Source organism: Heterodontus francisci, chromosome 6 (assembly GCF_036365525.1).
Source record: "Heterodontus francisci isolate sHetFra1 chromosome 6, sHetFra1.hap1, whole genome shotgun sequence".
Classification (NCBI taxonomy): domain Eukaryota; kingdom Metazoa; phylum Chordata; class Chondrichthyes; order Heterodontiformes; family Heterodontidae; genus Heterodontus; species Heterodontus francisci.
In genome coordinates, this window is record NC_090376.1 from 34,115,028 (window position 1) to 34,135,481 (window position 20,454).

At 44.3% G+C, this 20,454-nt stretch overlaps 1 protein-coding gene across 4 annotated transcripts in view; it reads left to right on the plus strand.

Moving 5' to 3' along the window:
• LOC137371237 (periostin-like) overlaps positions 1-20,454 on the plus strand; it is a 100,707-nt gene that overhangs the window by 22,348 nt on the left and 57,905 nt on the right. For all 4 annotated transcript variants that reach the window (XM_068033451.1, XM_068033452.1, XM_068033454.1 and 1 more), the window contains exons 3-6: positions 5,859-5,923; positions 7,890-8,047; positions 8,717-8,881; positions 16,856-17,002. In XM_068033451.1, the coding sequence (XP_067889552.1) occupies positions 5,859-5,923; positions 7,890-8,047; positions 8,717-8,881; positions 16,856-17,002 (535 nt within the window). The remainder of the gene's footprint in view (positions 1-5,858; positions 5,924-7,889; positions 8,048-8,716; positions 8,882-16,855; positions 17,003-20,454) is intronic.

Genomic DNA, 20,454 nt, shown 5'->3' on the forward strand with positions numbered 1-20,454 from the left:
TGGTTATAAGGCATAGGGTGTTCTGCCTTTGTTGCTGTCGCTCCAGCAGTTGTTTTCAGACCAACAAGTTTCTCCCTGGTGCTTGGAGTAATAAGATTCATTATTTGTGAAGAGTTTCAGTCAGGTGGCCACCTGATTATTCTATTGTCTGTCCAGAAAGATTTGAAGTTCGAGGCCATTGATACACAGTGGGGATGGATCGTGGCCATTCATGCCTACTGATGCCTTAACTGTTTTCTTACAGCTGTCTTTGTTAAGTTTCGAGGTCGGAGACAGTGGCCAGAATTTTATGTTGGGTGGGAGGCTCAGGGGCAAGCCTGCCTCTGCCGGGCCTGGGGAGCAATGCTGGGATTTTATGCTCCTCAGGCCCTTATTTAGCCTTGGGTGGGACTGCCACCTCTCTGAGGCAGGAAGTCCCACTTAATGGAGCTGTTGGCCAATCAGCTGGCCGGCAGCTCTCAGTCCCAGCAGCGCCACTGGGAGTGGTGGCCACTGCTAAGACTGCACCCAGCGCAGCAACAAGAGGGACAACAGCCCCGGAAACAAGGTAAGTTTTTGGGGCCTCACCGGGGACAATCAGCAAGGCCCCAGCAAGGCAAGGGGGGGGCCCGTTGGTGGGGGGAAGACTTTACTTCAGTGGGGGAAATTGGAGCTTTGTGGGGGGGAACCCTCTGTGGGAAACAGGGTGCTGGATCAGGAGGGCCTCCCGCAGCCCGCACGTAGGCCACCAGGTTTTTACCTTGCGGCCTTCTGGGGGCCTGAGCCATCTGTCACCACTGGTACAATATCCGTGGCGGCGGGAAGAGGCCAGTTAATTGGCCACTTAAGGACCTTGATTGGCCAGGGTGGGCGGGCTGTTACTTGCCGCCGCCACCCCTCATAAAATTGCAGCGGGGACAGGAAAGGGTCGAGAACAGCACCTCGGCCTCCGCCTTCCACTCAATTTTACAGCACCCCCACTGCCACCAGCCCGCTCCTGCAGGGGAAGACTGGGGGGGGCATCAAATTCCGGCCTGTGAGTCTAGGAGTCCTTAGATAGTGAGTTTTGGGTCAGACCACAAACAATAGGAGGGGTGAATTCCACAAATGGTTTTGTCTTGGTATGAGCATTCAAGGGAGGCACTCCACCCATGTCATTCAATTAGCAACTTTCCGAAGACTTAATTGCAAAAGTCACCTGACCCTCAGAAGCCATCTTATTTCAGCATTTTAATGTTCATTGTGGCTCATTTAAAAAGAAAATTTAGTTCCAGAAGATTCTATGCTGAATACAGTCCATGTTTGAAGTTATGAATAGGACGTGCATTTACAGGGTATGACAGCAGCATGGGGAAAGCATTGAGCTCACATGGCGTGGTCCCTCCCATCATATCCTTTGAGGGAGCCACCGCTAAAGGCCCAGTAGGCCACTGAAATGGGAGGATTACTGTTGCTTTGTCAAATTCTATATTTATTGAAGATCAAATAGATAGCAAGGCAAATTGCTTTAACAAAATATTAACCTGTGAACCCCAAATGCAGCCAAAGGATGGGATGGGCAATAAATGATGGCCTAGCCAGCGATGCCCACATCCCATAAATGAATTAAAAAAAAGAGATCTTCTTAAGCGTCTTGTGTGTGCTTCTACGTGTTGCTTCCTCTGTCCTGCCAGCTGAGGTAGAGGCAAGGTGCTGAACTTGGCAGTCATCCTCTGACTACCTGAGGCCTGGAGGGCCCCGGCATATTGAGGGCCTCCTGCACTAGTGCAGAAGCCTCCTCTGTCATTGCAGCTAAATGAGGTATTTGACAGAGGGGCTGAGGAGCCACTATCTATGCCAGGAGTGCCCTGAGAGGCTGTAGACAGCTGCTCCTCTTTCCTTTCTGGGCACATTTATACCCCCCTGCTCACCAGAGGTGTCCGAGGACCTGGCAGCTTGCGCCCCCCTTGCCCAGCTATTGCTGTACAAAGCTCATGGAGGTGGCGATGGCATGTAGGTCCCTGCATAACTCTGGTATCCACTGTGTGGTCTGCTGGATATGGCTGTCCATCTCTTGATGGAGGAAACCAAGTACACACATAGCAGATACATGGTGGCACTCATGGCCTGGATGGACTCCTCCATTGGCCAGGGTGCGCACAGCCTCAGGAAGTTCTGCCAGATGCTTCTGCAGCTCACACTGCAGGTCCTGCATCTGCTGCCCTGCTGATGACTCCAGAGGCATGTCATTGGCCAGAGACTCAGCAATGTCGCGCCCTCCTCTGTGGCTTCGGCTGTCCCAGCCTCTCTCTGCTGCTCGGGTGCATCGGTACTATGCTCACCTGGTTGTGACCCCAAATTTACTCATGAACAGATACCCACCAGTGTGAGAGTATCTGCGCTGGTGGATAGTGTGGGAGAATATGTGACAGTGCACCCCATGAGTTCCCCTCCTCCTCATCAGAGGTGGACGGCTGTCCCCCAGTCACTGGAGCTGTCTGGTCTTGTCTTTGACCTGCGTGAGAAAGAAGATTACTTTGATACATATGCGCATCCATCACAACTTTCAGACTACTCCTACTGTGGAGCTCCATGTGACCAGTGGTGGACCCATGAGCTCTATGCCTCTTGTTTGCCAGAGGGTCTCTTGTGCCCAACTATAAGGCCACCCAAGCTCGTGTCTCCACTCCTGTCTCACCATTTGCTATGGAATGGCCCCTATGGTGGCCTCCAAGCACCAGAGCCTCCTCCTCCATTAGCATCAGGATGGCCAGATAAGGGACACTGCCATCAGTCTTGCCCCTTTCTTTAGCATTGTGCGCAGTCTTCTGCTGCAAGCACATGAATGTCCATTTTGCATCACCTGCCAAAGACAAACACAACACTTATGCTGGTGGCAGCCTGACTGACCATGATGGTGCCACAGGAATGCCTCCTGTATGCGGCCACTCAGTAGTGGCGGTGCAGGGGTCATCTCTCACTGACCAGGCACCCTCGCAAAGAGCTGCCGTGCCTCTGGCAGGCAATGCTGCCACCTGGCCATTGCCAATGACTAGGTGGGCATTCCATTTCTACCAGTCTTACCTGTGAGGCTGTAAGGTAAGCAATGAGTGGTACACTCACCTTGGCATATCGCATGAGCTCATTAACTCACTTGCGGCACTGCAGCCAGATTTGAGGGACAACTCCACAACTTCTGATCTCTGCGATCTCTTTTCAGTCTTGCTTGGTCTGGCAGGCTAGTCTCCTCCTCTCATCCTAGGAGAAGAAGATCTCCCTTCTTGCCCTAGCAGCCTGGAGGAGAACCTGCAAGGAGGCATCACTGAAATGTGGGGCCACCTGGGATCTTCCCTCTGCCATTTCTCCAAGAATATTCTTCCTCCGGGCAGCACCAGTTGCTTTAAATATGGCGTCAGCGCTTCCAGCGGCATGACCTCACGCCACCACCACCGCCTGAGTGGACAGCTCCTCCGCCTCCCAGGTGTTTACTGGCCGGCCGCCACTGAATCACATTCTCCAACATGTCCCACCCCCGCCTGAGTGGCAGCGGCTCCCGCTTCTGTCCCTGTGGTGATTTCCAGCAGGATTCAGTTGACGTCAGTGAGTTGTGAATAGGACTCCTGGCTGGAGGATTTAGACAACAGCAACAACAACTTATATTTATATAGCACCTTTAACATTACAAAATGTCCCATGGCACTTTACAGAAGCATTATAAAACAAAACATAACACTGTGCTACGCCAGGAGACATTTTAATAAAAGCAAAATACTGCAGATGCTGGAAATCTGAAATGAAAAGAAGAAATGCTGGAAATATTCCGCAGGCCTGGCAGCATCTGTGGAGAGAAAAGCAGAGTTAACATTTCAGGTCAGTGACCCTTCATCAGAACTGGCAAAGGTTAGAAATATAATAGGTAGCAGAAGGTCATGGAGCAAAGACAAACAGTATGTTAATGGTGTGGTGAAAGACAAAGCGTTAGTGCAGAGAGGGTGTTAATGGACAGAAAAATGAACAGCTCTGGCCCAAAGCACAAACATGAAAAAAACAGTGGGCAGGCACATGGTAAGAAAAATAAATGATGAAACAAACTAAAATAAAAAGAAAAAAGAAAAAAAAAACTGAAAATAAAAAGGGGGGGCCCGTCATGCTCTGAAATGATTGAACTCAATGTTCAGTCCAGCAGGCTGTAGTGTGCCTAATCGGTAAATGAGATGTTTATCCTCGAGCTTGTGTTGATGTTCACTAGAACACTGTAGCAAGCCCAGGACAGATATGTGGGGATGAGAGCACGGGGGTGTGTTGAAATGGCAAACAACTGGAAGCTCGGGGTCATGCTTTCGGACTGAGTGGAGGTGTTCCGCAAAGCGGTCACTCAATCTGCATTTGGTCACCCAAGGTAGAGGAGACCACATTGTGAGCAGCGAATACAGTATACTATATTGAAAGAAGTACAAGTAAATCACTGCTTCACATGAATGGAGTGTTTGCGGCCTTGGATAGTGAGGAGAGAGGAGGTAAATGTGCAGGTATTACACCTCTTGCGATTGCACGGGAAGGTGCCATGGGAAGGGGACGAGGTGTTGGGGGTCATGGAGGAGTGGACCAGGGTGGCACGGAGGGAACGATCTCTTTGGAATGCTGACAGGGGAGGGGAGGGGAAGATGCGTTTGGTAGTGGCATCACGCTGGATGTGGCGGAAATGGCAGAGGATGATCCTTCAGATGTGGAGGCTGGTGGGGTGGAAAGTGAGGACGAGGGGAACCCTGTCGTGGTTCTGGGAGGGAGGGGAAGAGGTGAGAGTAGAGGTCCGGGAAATGGTCCGAACACGATTGAGGTCCTTGTCAACCACAGTGGGGGGGAAAAAGGAAGACATTTCAAAAGTGCTGTTGTGGAAGGTTGCGTCATCAGAGCAGATGCATCGGAGATGTAGAGTCCTTACAGGAAACAAGGCATGAGGAAGTGTCGTCGAGGTAGCCGTGGGAGTCAGTAGACTTATAATGAATATTAGTGGACAGCCATCCCCAGAGATGGAGACAGAGAAGTGTTGGAGATAGACCATGTAAAGGTGAGAGAAGGGTGAAAATTGGAAGCAAAGTTGATGAAGTTTTCCAATTCGGGGCGAGAGCAGGAAGTGGCACAGATACAGTCATCAATGTACCAGAAAAGGAGGTGAGGGAAGGGACCTGAGTAGGACTGGAACAAGGAATGTTCGACCTATCCCACAAAAAGACAGTCATAATTAACTAGGATCCATGCGGGTCCATGCGGGTGATTAAAATTAAGGATGCTGAAGAGACCAGAATTAGATGAGCGCAGATATCTCAGACGATTTTGTGGCTGGAGGAGATTACAGAGTTAGGGAAGGGCGAGGCCATGGAGGGATTTGAAAACAGGAATGAGAATTTTAAAATCAAGATGTTGCTTGACCGGGAGCAAAGGTAGGTCAGCGAGCACAGGGGTAATAGGGGAACTGGACTTGATGCGAGTTAAGACACGGGCAGCAGAGCTTTGTATCGCCTCAAGTTTACAGAGGGTAGTAAGTGGGAGACTAGCCAGGATTGCATGGGAGTAGTCAAGTCTAGAGGTAACAAAGGTGCGAATGAGGGTTTCAGCAGCAGATGACCCGAGACAGGAGTGAAGTTAGGCAAAGTTATGGAGATGGAAATAGCGGTCTTAGAGATGGCACAAATATGTGGTCGGAAACTCATTTGGGGTCAAATATGACACCATATTTATTTGAATGTGCAACATTCCTGCATTTATCAACCAAGCTGGGAACAGAATTACCAGCCACAAAGAGGAGTATCAAGAGACGTGTGTGCTCTCAATTCATGTATCCAATTTCTCGGTTATTTTGTGGCATGTTTATATGTTTATTTTTATTTTTTTAACTACAGGCTGGTCCTATATGAATGCTGCCCAGGTTACATGAGGCTTGATGGAGGGCGGGGGTGCCCAGCAGGTAATTAAAATGTCCTGATTTAATAACCCTAACACTAGATTATGCTATCTTAAATTTTCAGTTTACCAAAATTGCTGAGAAATAGAGAATTGATTTTATTATAATATGTGCCAATTATATTCTCCCTTCATACAAGGGTATCTTTATCATCTGCTACCATGCAGGGGCTTGCCTGTGGATAATGGAAATTAATATGTAAACTAGAGTCCCTAAATGTTGGTTTTGTAATATATGTTACGCCAATACCCTCGGCACAGCAATGAGCACAGATGCAGTGCAAATAACATAAATTGAGTTTAATCTTCTTTGTTTTAAATATTTGATTTATTTCAGACAAGAAGAGATTGATGTTAGCAATCTGTGCAATGTGGTGACATTTTGCACAAAGCTTATACCTGCAAAAATCCTGGCAGAATATTAGGAAGGCAATTTAAATAAGACAATGGAGGTTGATTTTCAGTTGATGTACCTGTGTTGATTACCTAGTAACTAACACTCCATCATACATCAGTAACACAGACCATAGAAGAATCAGCTTTGTCTGCAATTCAAGATTACCCTCATGAACTGCATAGCCTATATAACGTGGAATGATTCCAAGGCTGGATTCTGAAGATAGTCAATATACCATACAAACCTTTTTTCCAGATCAGCCCCTTGATGAAATTATCACCTTGTAATCAATCACTCGTATTTGACTAATCTTCCTCTCTCCACCCAGAGACACTGAGGGTAATTGTAGTTCCCTTAATACTATTCCCTCTCTCCACCTCAAGATGCTGAGGGTAATTATAGAGCTGCTCACCCTCTATCCACACAGAGATGCTGAGGATAATTGCAGTACTTCTGCTGGCTGTTCTGTTCACCCAGAGGTGCTGAAAGTAATTTTAATACTCAGTTACTATTCTACTTGGGATCAGCATATTCAGCATTGGCAGCCTTCCTACTCTGCATGGTGCAGTTAATCCCTGGATAAACATGATGAGCCATTGGGGAAGCTGTGTCACGCTGTTAATCATTTAAAGAGAGCTTAGAAGTCTTGAATTGTCATGTAACTCATTGAGCATTTGTTTGCTATAGTATAGCAGTAGTTAGAGAACATATTACTCTTTATTTAATAATGTTTAACCAATCTATCAATCATAATCTAAAGATTTTGAACCAATTGGTCAGATAGCAATCTTGTTAATTCGTACATCAGTAGTAAAAGCAAAATCCTTCGTCGTAAGCTTTTACCTTCACTCTCAATGAGTGAATGTTTTGGTTCCATTTGACTTATTATATTACATCATAATTATACTTGAAATTATACCAATTGAAGGCAATTTGAAACCATGTTAATTAAGTGAGATGAAAATCAAGTTGAGAATTGCTTCCTGAATCATTTTTCTCAGATATAATTCCATACTAAAACGCTAGCTTTAATAGATGTAAATGTCTCAGTGGAAGAAGAGTCAGCTGTATTCAAAACAGCTTACTCCCAGAATAAATACCCTTGATCCAAAGAAGCAACTAATTAATCATCTGCACTTCAGTGGGTAACATTGACTCACTATAGAACTTCACATTTGGAATGGTACTTTGCAACATCACTAAGTGATGAGATTTAACTGAAGCCAATGAAAGTTTCCAGCCAATGAAATTTTGAGAGACCTTTGAAAAAGCGATCAGGTGGCCCACTTTACCATACTGATATAGTGCACTGCACGTCATACCCTGTCTCAAAAAATATATAAATGCCACGTAGTTCCAAATGAATCTTATATTATCCCATAATGGAAATGGTGATAGGATGACACTTTATATCATTAGTATAATTTAGTGCAAGCCAGCAGCCTGTTGCTAAGATTGGTTATCAGTTTCTTAACTTACAAAACTTCAAAAGCTTACATTGTGTTTGCTGGGGTACATTCCTGTGAAGATCAGTTTTGACTAAAACTCTTTCCTTGTTTATTTTTCTTTTTAGTTGCCCCAATTGATCATGTCTATGGTACTTTGGGTATTGTGGGTGCTAGAAGTACACAGAATTATGCAGACAGATCTAATCTAAGAAAAGAGATTGAAGGAGTCGGATCTTTCACCTTCTTTGCACCAAGTGATGAAGCTTGGCTGCTGCTGGATGCCGTAAGTTGCCTATAAAATATTTGCAAGAGAAAACACCCCTCTTCCATAGGCAGTAAGACCAAGAAAGTTGTGCAAAGATGGCAAATTACAAGCTAGCTGAGGAAAGTTAATTTGAAAAGCTGTTGCTATAGTTTGAATTTCACTGCTGGCTGATGGAAGTAATCAATAGGCCTGATGAGTTGTCAGCCACACTGCAATGTGCGTGCCCTACCTCAGAAAATCTCCCCTCAAATCAAAAATAGTTAGTTTTAAAAGAAAACATGAAACGTACAGCATTTTTTAAAAAGCCTGATCAGGTTGTGATTCAATCAGCTGCCAGCTCAGCTGGAGAAAAGATATGCAGAAGCAATGGTTGTGCTGGGGTCGGGGCAGGAAGAAGGACTAACCAGGGAGCAATACATCAGGATTAAATATAATGCTGAAAAAGCTGAGATCTTCAATAAAAACTTGGCATGAGCTAAAAATGTTTCTCTGTTCATGACTGTTCTCAACATTTAAATTATGAGACATTTATAAGGTCCTGGAAATAAACTGTTATTTTATGGTATTACTTCAATGGTGAAGTTCCAATCTTAGATGTAACATCATAATGTATTTCTAAATAACACTGTAAATTGTAGGCACAAAGGTCTGGTTAAGTAACTGACATTGCCTTTTATTCCCTAACAGGAGATTCGCAATGCACTGCTAAGCAATGTCAACATTGAACTCCTCAATGCTTTGCATTACCATATGGTGAACTATCGCTTATTGACAAAGGATATGAAGGATGGAATGACTGTGCCGTCTATGTATAATGACTTCAACATTCTCATCAATCATTATCCAAATGGGGTAGGTTTGGGGCCTTTACGCAGTTTTACATCTTTCAGCATTTTTGAAGCATGTCTGTATTCAGCATAAAATAAGTTAGCAGAAAAGTGCTTACTCAGTGTGAAACTTGGTTGCAATGCACACAGTTATCTTATTAGTCAGCAGGTCTGGCAGCATCTGTGGAGAGAGAAGCAGAGTTAACATTTCAGGTCAGAACTGATGAAGGGTCACTGACCTGAAACGTTAACTCTGCTTCTCTCTCCATAGATGCTGTCAGACCTATTGAGTATTTCCAGCATTTCTTGTCTTTATTTCAGATTTCCAGCTTCTGCAGTATTTTTCTTTGATGTTATCTTATTAGTGTTAGAAACTGGTACATATTCTGCAGCAACAAAAATCCAGCTCTTAAAATATTAAATTATTCTAAGACACATCTATAAATGAACAAATTGAAGATGGTGATAATCCAGAAATTGTGCTAATGCTTGATGTATGTGTAACAAAGAGTTACATTTTTCCTGCTTTTCTTCCTTCCCTGAAGGCATTGAGGGTGAAATTGGCTATTTGTTTAGGATTCAAAATGGCATGCAAAGCACATTGGATGCCATTTTGGTCAAGAGTTTAGCGCATGTGTACTTAACATCTGATGGATGTATGCAGAGCAGGAAAATCATGACTTCAGAGTGCAACATGGATTGTTAAGCCAGTGCTGCCATTTTGAAGCTCACACTCGAGCCAATGCCCTCTCTTAAGCTTGCACAGCTGAACATGCATGAAGGACCTCCCACTAGAACTACTTAAAGGGATCATTAACTACTTACAGGTTAATTGGTGGTTTATTTCTTCTGACTGTTGTTACAATTCTACGTTTTTGGTGCTTTCCATAGTTCTTTCAAGTTTGAAAAATCTGTAGGGCAGGTGCTAAGGTATGTTTTGTTGACTTTTGTTGACATCTGCACAAACCAGTTGCTCCTAGACATGGTGCACTAGTTGGCCTCCCTCTTAGAATAGAGAATGACTGGGAGAATGAGCAGAGGTCACACAGAGCAAGACAAGTTAGGAGAAGAGGAGGGGGAGAAGCGATCTCTGCAATTCTTTGAACTGAACTCCAACGACAACCAATATTTCAGATGTCAGTGCTTCACTAAGGAGGTTGTCACTGAAAACTGCTAACTATTGCAGCCACAAATCCAACCACAGAGCAGCCCAAGGACCGCATTGTCAGTGGCTGTGAAGGTGACTGCGGCTATGAGTCCATTATAAAAGATGTAATAGCAGAGCACTTGGAAAACAATGACAGGATCGCAAAAAGTCAACATGGATTTACGAAAGGGAAATCATGCTTGACAAATCTACTGGAATTTTTTGAGGATGTAACTAGTAGAATAGATAAGGGAGAACCAGTGGATGTAGTGTATTTGGACTTCCAGAAGGCTTTCGATAGGGTCCCACATAAGAGATTAGCATGCAAAATTAAACATGGGATTGGGGGTCAGGTACTGACATGGATAGAGAACTGGTTGGCAGACAGGAAACAAAGAGTAGGAATAAACGGGTCTTTTTCCGTGTGGCAGGCAATGACATGTGGGGTACCGCAGGGATCAGTGCTAGGACCCAGCTATTCACAATGTATATTAATGATATAGATGAGGGAGTTAAATGTAATATATCCAAGTTTGCAGACAACACAAAGCTGGGTGGGAGTGTGAGCGGTGAGGAGGATGCAGAGAAGCTCCAATGTGATTTGGGCAGGTTGAGTGAGTGGCAAATACATGGCAGATGCAGTATAATGTGGATAAATGTGAAGTTATCCACTTTGGTGGCAAAAACAGAAAGGCAGATTATTATCTGAACGGCGATAGATTGGGAAAGGGGGAGGTGCAGCGAGACCTTGGTGTCCTTGTGCACCAGTTGCTGAAAGTAAGCATGCAGGTGCAGCAGGCAGTTAGGAAGGCGAATGGTATGTTGGCTTTCATAGCGAGAGGATTCGAGTACAGGAGCAATGATATCTTGCTGCAATTATACAGGGCCTTGGTGAGACCACATCGGGAGTATTGTGTGCAGTCTTGGTCTCCTTATCTGAGGGAGGATGTTCTTGCTATGGAGGGAGTGCAGCAAAGGTTCACTAAACTTATTCCTGGGATAGCAAGACTGACATATGAAGAGAGATTGGGTCGATTAGGCTTGTATTCGCTAGAGTTTAGAAGAATGAGAGGGGATCTCATAGAAACCTACAAAATTCTAACAAAACTGGACAGACTAGATGCAGGAAGAATGTTCTCGATGGCGGGGTGTCCAGGACCAGGGGTCACAGTCTAAGAATAAGGGGTAAGCCATTTAGGACTGAGATGAGGAGAGATTTCTTCATCCAGAGAGTGGTGAACCGATCGAATTCTCTACCACGGCAAACAGTTGAGGCCAAATCATTAAATATATTCAAGAAAGAGTTAGATATAGTTCTTAGGGCTAATGGGATCAAGGGATACGGGGAGAAAGTGGGAACAGGATACTGAGTTTGGATGATCAGCCATGATTGTATTGAATGGCGGAGCAGGCTGGAAGGGCCGAATGGCCTATTCCTGCTCCTATTTTTTTATGTTGCCATGTTTCTGTGAAGTTTTGTACATCTGACTTCTTCCAGACTGGATCTGGAGATATTAGCAACATTTCACAATTTGGCATCCACTGTTGCATCAAGGAGGTCATTGAGACTCTCTATTCAAAGAGGGATAACTTCATTTCATTCCCTCTTACCAAAGAGAAGTAGGCAGAGTGAATACAAGGGTTTGCCAGGATTGCAGGATTCCCCTTAGTGCAGCAAAGGCGTTGACAGCAAGAGTGTTGACTCTTAATTGCCCTCTGAGATGGGTGGGTAAACTCTTTGTGATCATGGCTATCTTCTCAGTCTGTGACTGGAGGGCCTCCTGGGGGTACAGGGCATCTCTCCTTCTCACCTCTTCCACAGCAGTTGGAAAACCTTGGTGCCTGTTCTCTCCCATGGTCAGCCATATTGACCACCACTGTTCTGACTGACAGCACCATCAGCAGCTGCAATTCACCTTCCCTTAAAGAGGTGCAGGCTAACTTTAAGTAGTGCTAACTAGTAACAATATTGAGCACCCTGCTGAAGGGTGCAGTCAATGAACTGCGTAGTTAGCACTGGCTGCACGCAGCAATCATTATAATGAGCAGGTGCCATGAAGATGGCGTGCTGCCTGCATTATAGTGAATCATCCTCTTTGGCCTCCTTGTCTCGAGAGACAATGGGTAAGCGCCTGCAGGTGGTCAGTGGTTTGTGGAGCAGTGCCAGGAGTGGCTATAAAGGCCAATACTAGAGTGACAGACTCTTCCACAGATGCTGCAGATAAAATTGGTTGTCAGGGCTGTTTTGCAGTTGGCTCTCCCCTTGCACTTCTGTCTTTTTACCTGCCAACTGCTAAGTCTCTTCGACTCGCCACACTTTAGCCCCGCCTTTATGGCTGCCGCCAGCTCTGGCGATCGCTGGCAACTGACTCCCAATGATCAATGTCACAGGACTTCATGTCACGTTTGCAGACGTCTTTAAAGTGGAGACATGGACGGCTGGTGGGTCTGATACCAGTGGCGAGCTCGCTGTACAATGTGTCCTTGGGGATCCTGCCATCTTCCATGCAGATCACATGGCCATTATAGTGAATGGGCAGGGGTAATCACACATCACCATCCCTGCACCTGTTTTGGGGAGCTATCCAATCTAGTCCCTACTGACTCTTGCTGAGGTCCAGTTCCTCACACAAATGCCCATCTTTGATATGTGAGCTTTTACAGTCAATGTTGCTATCAACACCGAAGACCATCACCGTCTTTTGTTATCCTGCTTTTGTTTGACAGTCAAATGCCTGCTCTGCAGACATGGTAGTTGCTAGGATACAATGAAGAGCAGAATCCCTGGATGATTGTTCCCCTTCCAAGCCTTGGAATGCTCTGATCCATTGTAGAATACCTACCTTTTTTAATTTGTTCTTGGGATGTGAGTGTCTCGCCTTGAACTCCTGCAGTCTATCTGGTGCGGGTACGCCCACAGTGCTGTTAGGGAGGGAATTCTAGGATTTTGACCCAGCAATAGTGAAGGAACAACAATATAGTTCCAAGTCAGGATGGTGTATGGCTTGGTGTGGAATTTGTAGCTGGTGGTGTTTCTATGCATCTGCTGCCCCTGTCCTTCTAGTTTAGTTTAGTTTAGAGATACAGCACTGAAACAGGCCCTTCGGCCCACCGAGTCTGTGCCGATCATCAACCACCCATTTATACTAATCCTACACTAATCCCATATTCCTCCCACATTCCCACCTGTCCCTATATATTTCCCTACGACCTACCTATACTAGGGGCAATTTATAATGGCCAATTAACCTATCAACCTGCAAGTCTTTGGCATGTGGGAGGAAACCGGAGCACCCGGAGGAAACCCACGCAGACACAGGGAGAACTTGCAAACTCCACACAGACAGTACCCAGAATCGAACCCGGGCCCCTGGAGCTGTGAGGCTGCGGTGCTAACCACTGCACCACTGTGCCGCCCCTAGGTGGTAGAGGTCGCAGGTTTGGAAGGTGCTGTCAAAGAAGCCGTGATGCATTGCTGCAGTGCATCTTGTAGATGGTACACACTGCTGCCACTCTGTGCCAGTGGTGGAGGGAGTGAATGTTTAAGGTGGTAGATGGGGTACCAATAAAGTGGGCTGCTTTGGCCTGGATGGTGTCGAGCTTCCTGAGTGTTTTTGAAGCTGCATCCATCCAGGCAAGTGGAGCGTATTCCATCACACTTCTGACTTGCACCTTGTAGATGGTGGACAGGCTTTGGGGAGTCAGGAGGTGAGGTACTCACCGCAGGATTCCCAGCTTTTGACCTGCTGTTGTAGCCACAGTATTTATATGGCTGGTCCAGTTAGTTTCATGATCAGTGATAACTCCCAGGATGTTGATAGTGGGGGATTCGGCAATGGTAATGCTGTTGAACATCAAATGGAGATGATTAGATTCTCTCTTGTTGGAGATGGTCATTGCCTGGAACTTGTGTGGCGCAAATGTTACTTGCCACTTATCAGCCCAAGCCCGAATGTTGTCCAGGTCTTGCAACATGTGGGTACGGACTGCTTCAGTATCTGAGGAGTCTGAAATGGTGCTGAACATTGTGCAATCATCAGCGAACATCCCCACTTTTGACCTTTTGATGGAGCGAAGGTCATTGATGAAGCAGCTGAAGATGGTTGGGTCTAAGATACTACCCCTGAGGAACTCTTGCAACAATGTCCTGGGGCTGAGCTGATTGGCCTCTAACAATCACAACCATCTTCCTTTGTGCTAGGTATGACTCCAACCAGTGGAGAGTTTTCCCCTTGATTCCCATTGACTTCAATTTTGCTAAGGCTCCTTGATGCCGCACTCGGTCAGATGCTGCCTTGATGTCAAGGGCAGTCACTCTCACCTCACCGCTGGAATTCAGTTTTTTGCTTGTGTTTGGACCAAAGCTGTAATGAGGTCTGGAGCCGGGTGGTCCTGGCGGAACCCAAACTGAGCATCAGTGAGCAGGTTATTGTTAAGTGCTGCTTGATAGCACTCTCAATGACACATTCCATCACTTTGCTGATGATCGAGAGTAGACTAATGGGGTGGTAATTGACTGGATTAGATTTGTCCAGCCTTTCGTGCACAGGACACACCTGTGCGATTTTCCACATTGTTGGGGTTATGCCAGTGTTGTAGCTGTACTGGAACAGCTTGGCTAGGGATGCGGCTAGCGCTGGAGCACAAGCCTTTAGCACTGTAGCCGGGATGTTATCAGGACCCATAGCCTTTGCTGTATCCACTGCCTGCTGTATCCATTGCTGCAACAGATCAACTAACTCAATAGAAATCCATTGCGATCACAGGGCATCCTGTTTTATAAACTTGTCATAAAGAAGAGATAAACTGTAATTGTAAATTTGACCTTTTTTTGAAGACGCAGTAATGCTCTTTTGAGAATCTCTCTTGCATCCTTAGTTTGTAAAACAGCCTGCAATAAAAATCCTAGAGAAAGATTTCCTTTGTTTCTCTCAGTATTGAACTCATAAATGTGAGTATAAAGAATATGTTTTATGAGTTATTGCAAATTATAATATAAGAAATCTTCCACCTGCTGTTCCCACAACTACAGTATTGTCCACTTTGGAAGGTTTCCTTTGCAGCAGATGTAAATACTTAGTGGGATTGCATATCAGAAATTCAGGTGCAGTCTGCACAGTTTTCCATCCATTAAATTGAATGGCCTATGAGCAACCTGCCCTCTAACATTTTTTTTGGAGTGCATGGGCAATTTATGTTTTAAATGCGTGGTTAAGTGCCTGTAAAGTTTTTTGCACAGTGGTGCACGTGCGGTATCTTAAAGCAACTGATTTGTGCATGGCTGTGTGGCCACACTGCTAACAGAGAACATTGCCTGTGAACCTAAATTCTTGATGCTAACTGTATTATCCATGGCTCTGTTGATAGCACACTCACCTCTAAGTCAGAAGGCTGTGGGTTCAAGTCCTACTCCAGGACCTGAGCACAAAAATCAATGTTAACACTGCAGTGCTGAGACAGATCTGCACTGTTGGTAGTGCTGTTTTTTTGGATGAGATGTTAAACTGAGGCCCTCTCTGCCTTCTCAGATAGACCATGGCGCTATTTCGAAGAAGAGCAGATGAGTTATCCCTGGTGTCCTGGGGGCCAATATTTATCCCTCAATCAACATCACAAAAACAATTACTGGTTATATTGAGAGTTTGCTCTGTGCAAGTTGGCTGCTGCATTTCCTACATTACAACAGTGTAATAAGTACTTCATCGGCTGTAAAGTGCTTTGGGACATCCTGTGGTCATGAAAGGTGCTGTATTAGTGCAAGTCTTTCTTTCTATATGCTTTCTTATCACAGCAGAAGTGCGAATTCATAAAATCTACCCCATGATATCTGCTGCAGCACAAACTATGATGTGCAGCTTTTCAGCTGTTTTTGAAGAAACTCTTTAGAAGTTTTGCTAAATTCATCATTTACAATAGGGAGTTGTACTCTGAGGAAGCATTATGATAATAAAGTAGCAAAGTAAGAGATAGCAGGATAACATAATTAAAGATTCTGTTTATTCGTTTGAAATGTATAGATTATTTAATATAACAATTTTCAGGCTAACTTTAATTATCAGTGAATTTAAAAAGTGCTGTTAAAATCCTCTGAATTCCTAAAATTCTTCTTACAAGGCTGGAATATATTGCCCATCCCTAAATACTCTGAGAAGGTGGTGGTGCTGGGCCTTCTTGAACCACTGCACAGACTTTGTTAGCTCACTTCAGTGGGCAGTTAAAAGTCAACCATGTTGGTCTGGGACTAAAATCATATACAAGACTGACAAGGTAAAGTCAAGTAGGTTTCCTTCCTCAAAGATCATCCTACAGCTTCATTGTTGTTTGAATGATACAAGCTCCTTAATTTCCATATTTGTTCCATTGAATTCAAATTCTGAAACTGTCATAGTGGGCTTTGAACTCATGTTGAACCTGAATTATTGTCTAGGCCTCTGGATTACTAGGGCTGTTATATAGCCACTACCCTAATTCCATTGAATGGTGTTGCAATGAGGCAACATGTAGATTATCAAGAAGAATGGGGATAAAATGGCATCTTAGGGCATCTCACAGATAACTAGGTGGACATGGAAGGAGAATGCATTTGAGGAAAAGGTTTGGCTACACTGGGACAGATAGGAATGGAACTATGATAGAGATGAGCCATGGAGGGAAGGCAGTGGAAGAAGATTGAAAGTTATAACTGGAAAATATTCTCTTTATACTTCAGCTATATAAATGTAATGTTTATAATCCTCTATCAGCAAAGTCTTGAAAATGTGGAATTAAGGTTGAAATCTTTGAATACTGAGTTAAAAAATCTACCAATTGTAAAACTTGCTCGAATATATTTCTTTTTTTTTACCTTTGCAGATTGTTACAGTGAACTGTGCTAAAGTACTTTATGCAAACCAAATTGCAACCAATGGTGTTGTGCACGTACTTGACCGAGTTATCACAGCAGTCGGGAACACCGTCGAGGATGTCATTGAAGGAACTGACGAGCTTTCATCTCTCAGGGTAAATTGATGTATAACAGATAATCCACATTAAGGGTGGAATCTTACCAACTTTAAAAATAATCGCTGGTCAGGACGATTTCTGGGTTCTGACACCGCACTTGTTGACAGCACACCCACTGACATGATTTTACAGGAGGCAGCCTCCTAACTGGCCGCCTCCGCACCCACCATCCAATTAATGATGGAGGGTGGGTTCCTAAGGCTGTCCTTGGAAGAGTGGCAGCCCCACCAGCAGAGGTGGGCGCTGCTGCTGTAGGAGGGAGACTGTGAAGGCACCTCCATTTTGAGGTGCCCTCTGAAGATGTTTCCATTTTTAAAAAACTAAACTGTTGCCACAGCTGCCAGGCCACCTCTGCAGATTGGAAACCCCTCCACAGGAAGGCCTGCGGCCACAGCTGTGACCTTCTGATCCTTGCGGCTCCAATGGGGGAGGGTAAGTATAAGATGCCTCAGTGGGGGTGCCCATCTGTGGCTAGGAAGATCCTGGCGACATCCCCAATCTGCCCATAAGTGGGCACTTACATATTCAAATTACTGTCCACCGCTTCCAGGCAGGTAGTCATTGCTGCTTCCACCCCACCTCCAGCAAGATTGGCCAGAAGCAGGAACTCATTGGCCCGCTGACCCAAAGCCCTCCCATCCTACCTTCCTCCCGCACTCACTTTCAAAGCTGCCTCAGCAGAACCGGTTAATAATCTCTGATTGTCAGCACATTGAATATTGGAAATTATTGAATATGACAGTACTAACTAAATATTCAGTTTAAGGTGTAATGCACAAATACATTTTAGCACTATTAGGTTTAAAAGTTTGTATATTAAATGCTTAATGTTCTACCTGAAAACCTGAGTGAGCTGGCACAATAATCAATTAAAGTGAGTGAAAATGTGGCATTGTGAATGAATGCATTGGAGGTGATTTTTGTCTTACTGCCATTTCAATTCTGGGCAATAGGGGAATGCAAATCAGTCAGAAATCAGATTTTCATTAGGTTAGGGCCCTGCTTAATTTTCAGGTTGGGCCTGATATGGGTACCTGAAGTTCCCACCCAAAGTAGGTGGGAGCTTAATTGACATTTTCAGAGGGTGTGTGAAAGGGCTCCTTACTGTTGTCAGGCCCAAGGCATGCTTCAGCATGCCCGTGAAACCTGACATGGGACATGAAATTGGGAGAATTTGCAGGCTGCAGGACATTTCAAGGTAAGTGCATTTGACTTTTTAAAGACCCTTTTTGTGTCTTTCTTTGCTTCCAGCGAGCACTTAGACTTTCTTGAGTCTTTATGCCGGATGCAGCTATTTATTTAGTCATTTTGCCCTTTTATTGACCCCAGGGGGTTTGCCACCAGGCATTGTTTGAACTAATATATTTGCAGGAAAAGGGAACCAGTGGAAGGATGTGAGACAGCCTGCACCCACATTCTAACATTTTACAGAGAGATAGCAAATCTCACTTTGGCAGCTATAGCTGGTAGAGCTACTTCTTCCCAATGACAGCTGTGCTAGCAGACCTCCCTATGGCATCACAATGAGGTCTAGACCCGTGTCTAACCCTATACTGGAAAATTATTCAGAAGTTTGCCATAGTATACATGGTATTGCATGAAAGATGGCATGCCAAAATGATCCTCAGCCTGTCATAAATTAGCACGATGTTACCATCAGGTGAAAGCCTGTGAGGAACTAGAAATATAGCAGGCCCTCAAATTCTGCATGGCTCCACTGGTCTCCCACTATATCCCTACTAGGAAACCAGTGGAACCTCATGGAAAATGGTAGAGATCTGGTTATTGCTGGATCTCTGTTATTTCAGGGAGTTTTTTTAATACCTTGTAAAGAGTTGTACATGTGCCTTATTATTGCCAAGCAACTAACTTACAGTGGGATAGTGATTACCTTAACTGCAAGTTCCCACTGCCAATCCTCAGAGAAGACATGACATTGTCCTCATCACTGCTGGGGTCCAGGCCAGGCAAGCACCTTGGACCCCAAAAGGATCTTTTTTAAAAATGTGTGCAGATTGTCCTTTTTGCTATGGGGTTTGAGGAGAATGTTTCCAGGGTTGGGAGGTAATTAACTCCCTAATCCCATGGCTTTACAAAACCAGAGTTACTGTGGGCATTAAGAGTTCACCTCCAGTTTGATGATGGGAAAGAGATAAAGGGACCGTTGTGTTAACATATCATCTAAGTACTAGTTAGATCACATACCATGCTACTACCACTTGTAAATACATAGACCTATATTTTCTTATTGGGCTAAAGTTCAACTGGCAGTTGACCTTTAGTGAGCAGACACCACTTGTAATGAATCAGCCTCATTAACAAACTGGAGGTGAACTCTTGGCATTGCAAATGTCTGATTGGGCGATTGCTAATTGTAGTATGGATTTAAAGGCTTACAACAGCTTAAAGGGGCAGCTTTAATAGTTTGTGGCTTTTCAAAGTTCTTCAGTGTTCCTAATGCCCAAAATGGTCAATAAAATCACATTCCATTGAAAAGTAAAAACTCAGCAAGAAAGTTAAGGATAGTATTAGATTAAAAGAAGAGGCTTGTAATTTTGCAAAGAAGACTAACAAGTCTGAGGATTGGGAGTGTTTTAGAAACCAGCAAAAGGCCACCAAAAATTTGATAAAAAGGGAAAAAATACAATACGAGAGTAAATTAACTAGGAATATTAAAACAGATTGTAAGAGCTTTTACAAGTAAATATATAAAAAAGAAAAGAGTAGCTAAAGTAAATGTTGGTCCCTTAGAAGCAGACAAGAGAAATTATGGGGAATGAGAAAATGGCAGTCATTGAACAAATATTTTGTGTCTGTGTTCACAATGGAAGACACAATTTGCATACCAAAAATAAAGGGTAACTTGGGAATAAAAAGGGTGATAAAGACAGAAAGGAAATTAAGGTAATTAATATCAGTAGAAGAAAAGTGTTGGAGAAATGTAAGGGACTAAAATCCAGCAAATCCTCAGGACCTGATGGCCTACATCCTCGGGTTCTAAAAGAGATAATTACAGAGATAATAGATGCGCTGGCTATGATTTTCCAAAATTCCCTGGATTCAGGAATTTAGCAAATGTAACACTGCTATTCAAGAAAGAAGGGAGACAGAAAACAAGGACCTATAGTCCAGTTAGCCTGACATTAATCATCAGGAAAATGCTGGAATCTATTGTTAGGGAAGTCTTAACAATGTGCTAAGAAACGATTGGTTTTACAAAAGGAAAATCGTGTTTGACAAATGTATTAGAGTTTCTTGAGGATGTAACTAGTAAGGTAGGTAAAGAGGAACCAGTAGATGTAGTATACTTGGATTTCTAAAAGGCATTTGATAAGGTGCCACACAAAAGGTTAGTAGGCAAGGCTCATAAAGCGTAATAGCATGGATAGAGGATTGGTTAATGGACAGGAAGCAAAGAGTAGGCATAAATGGGGCATTTTCAAGTTGGC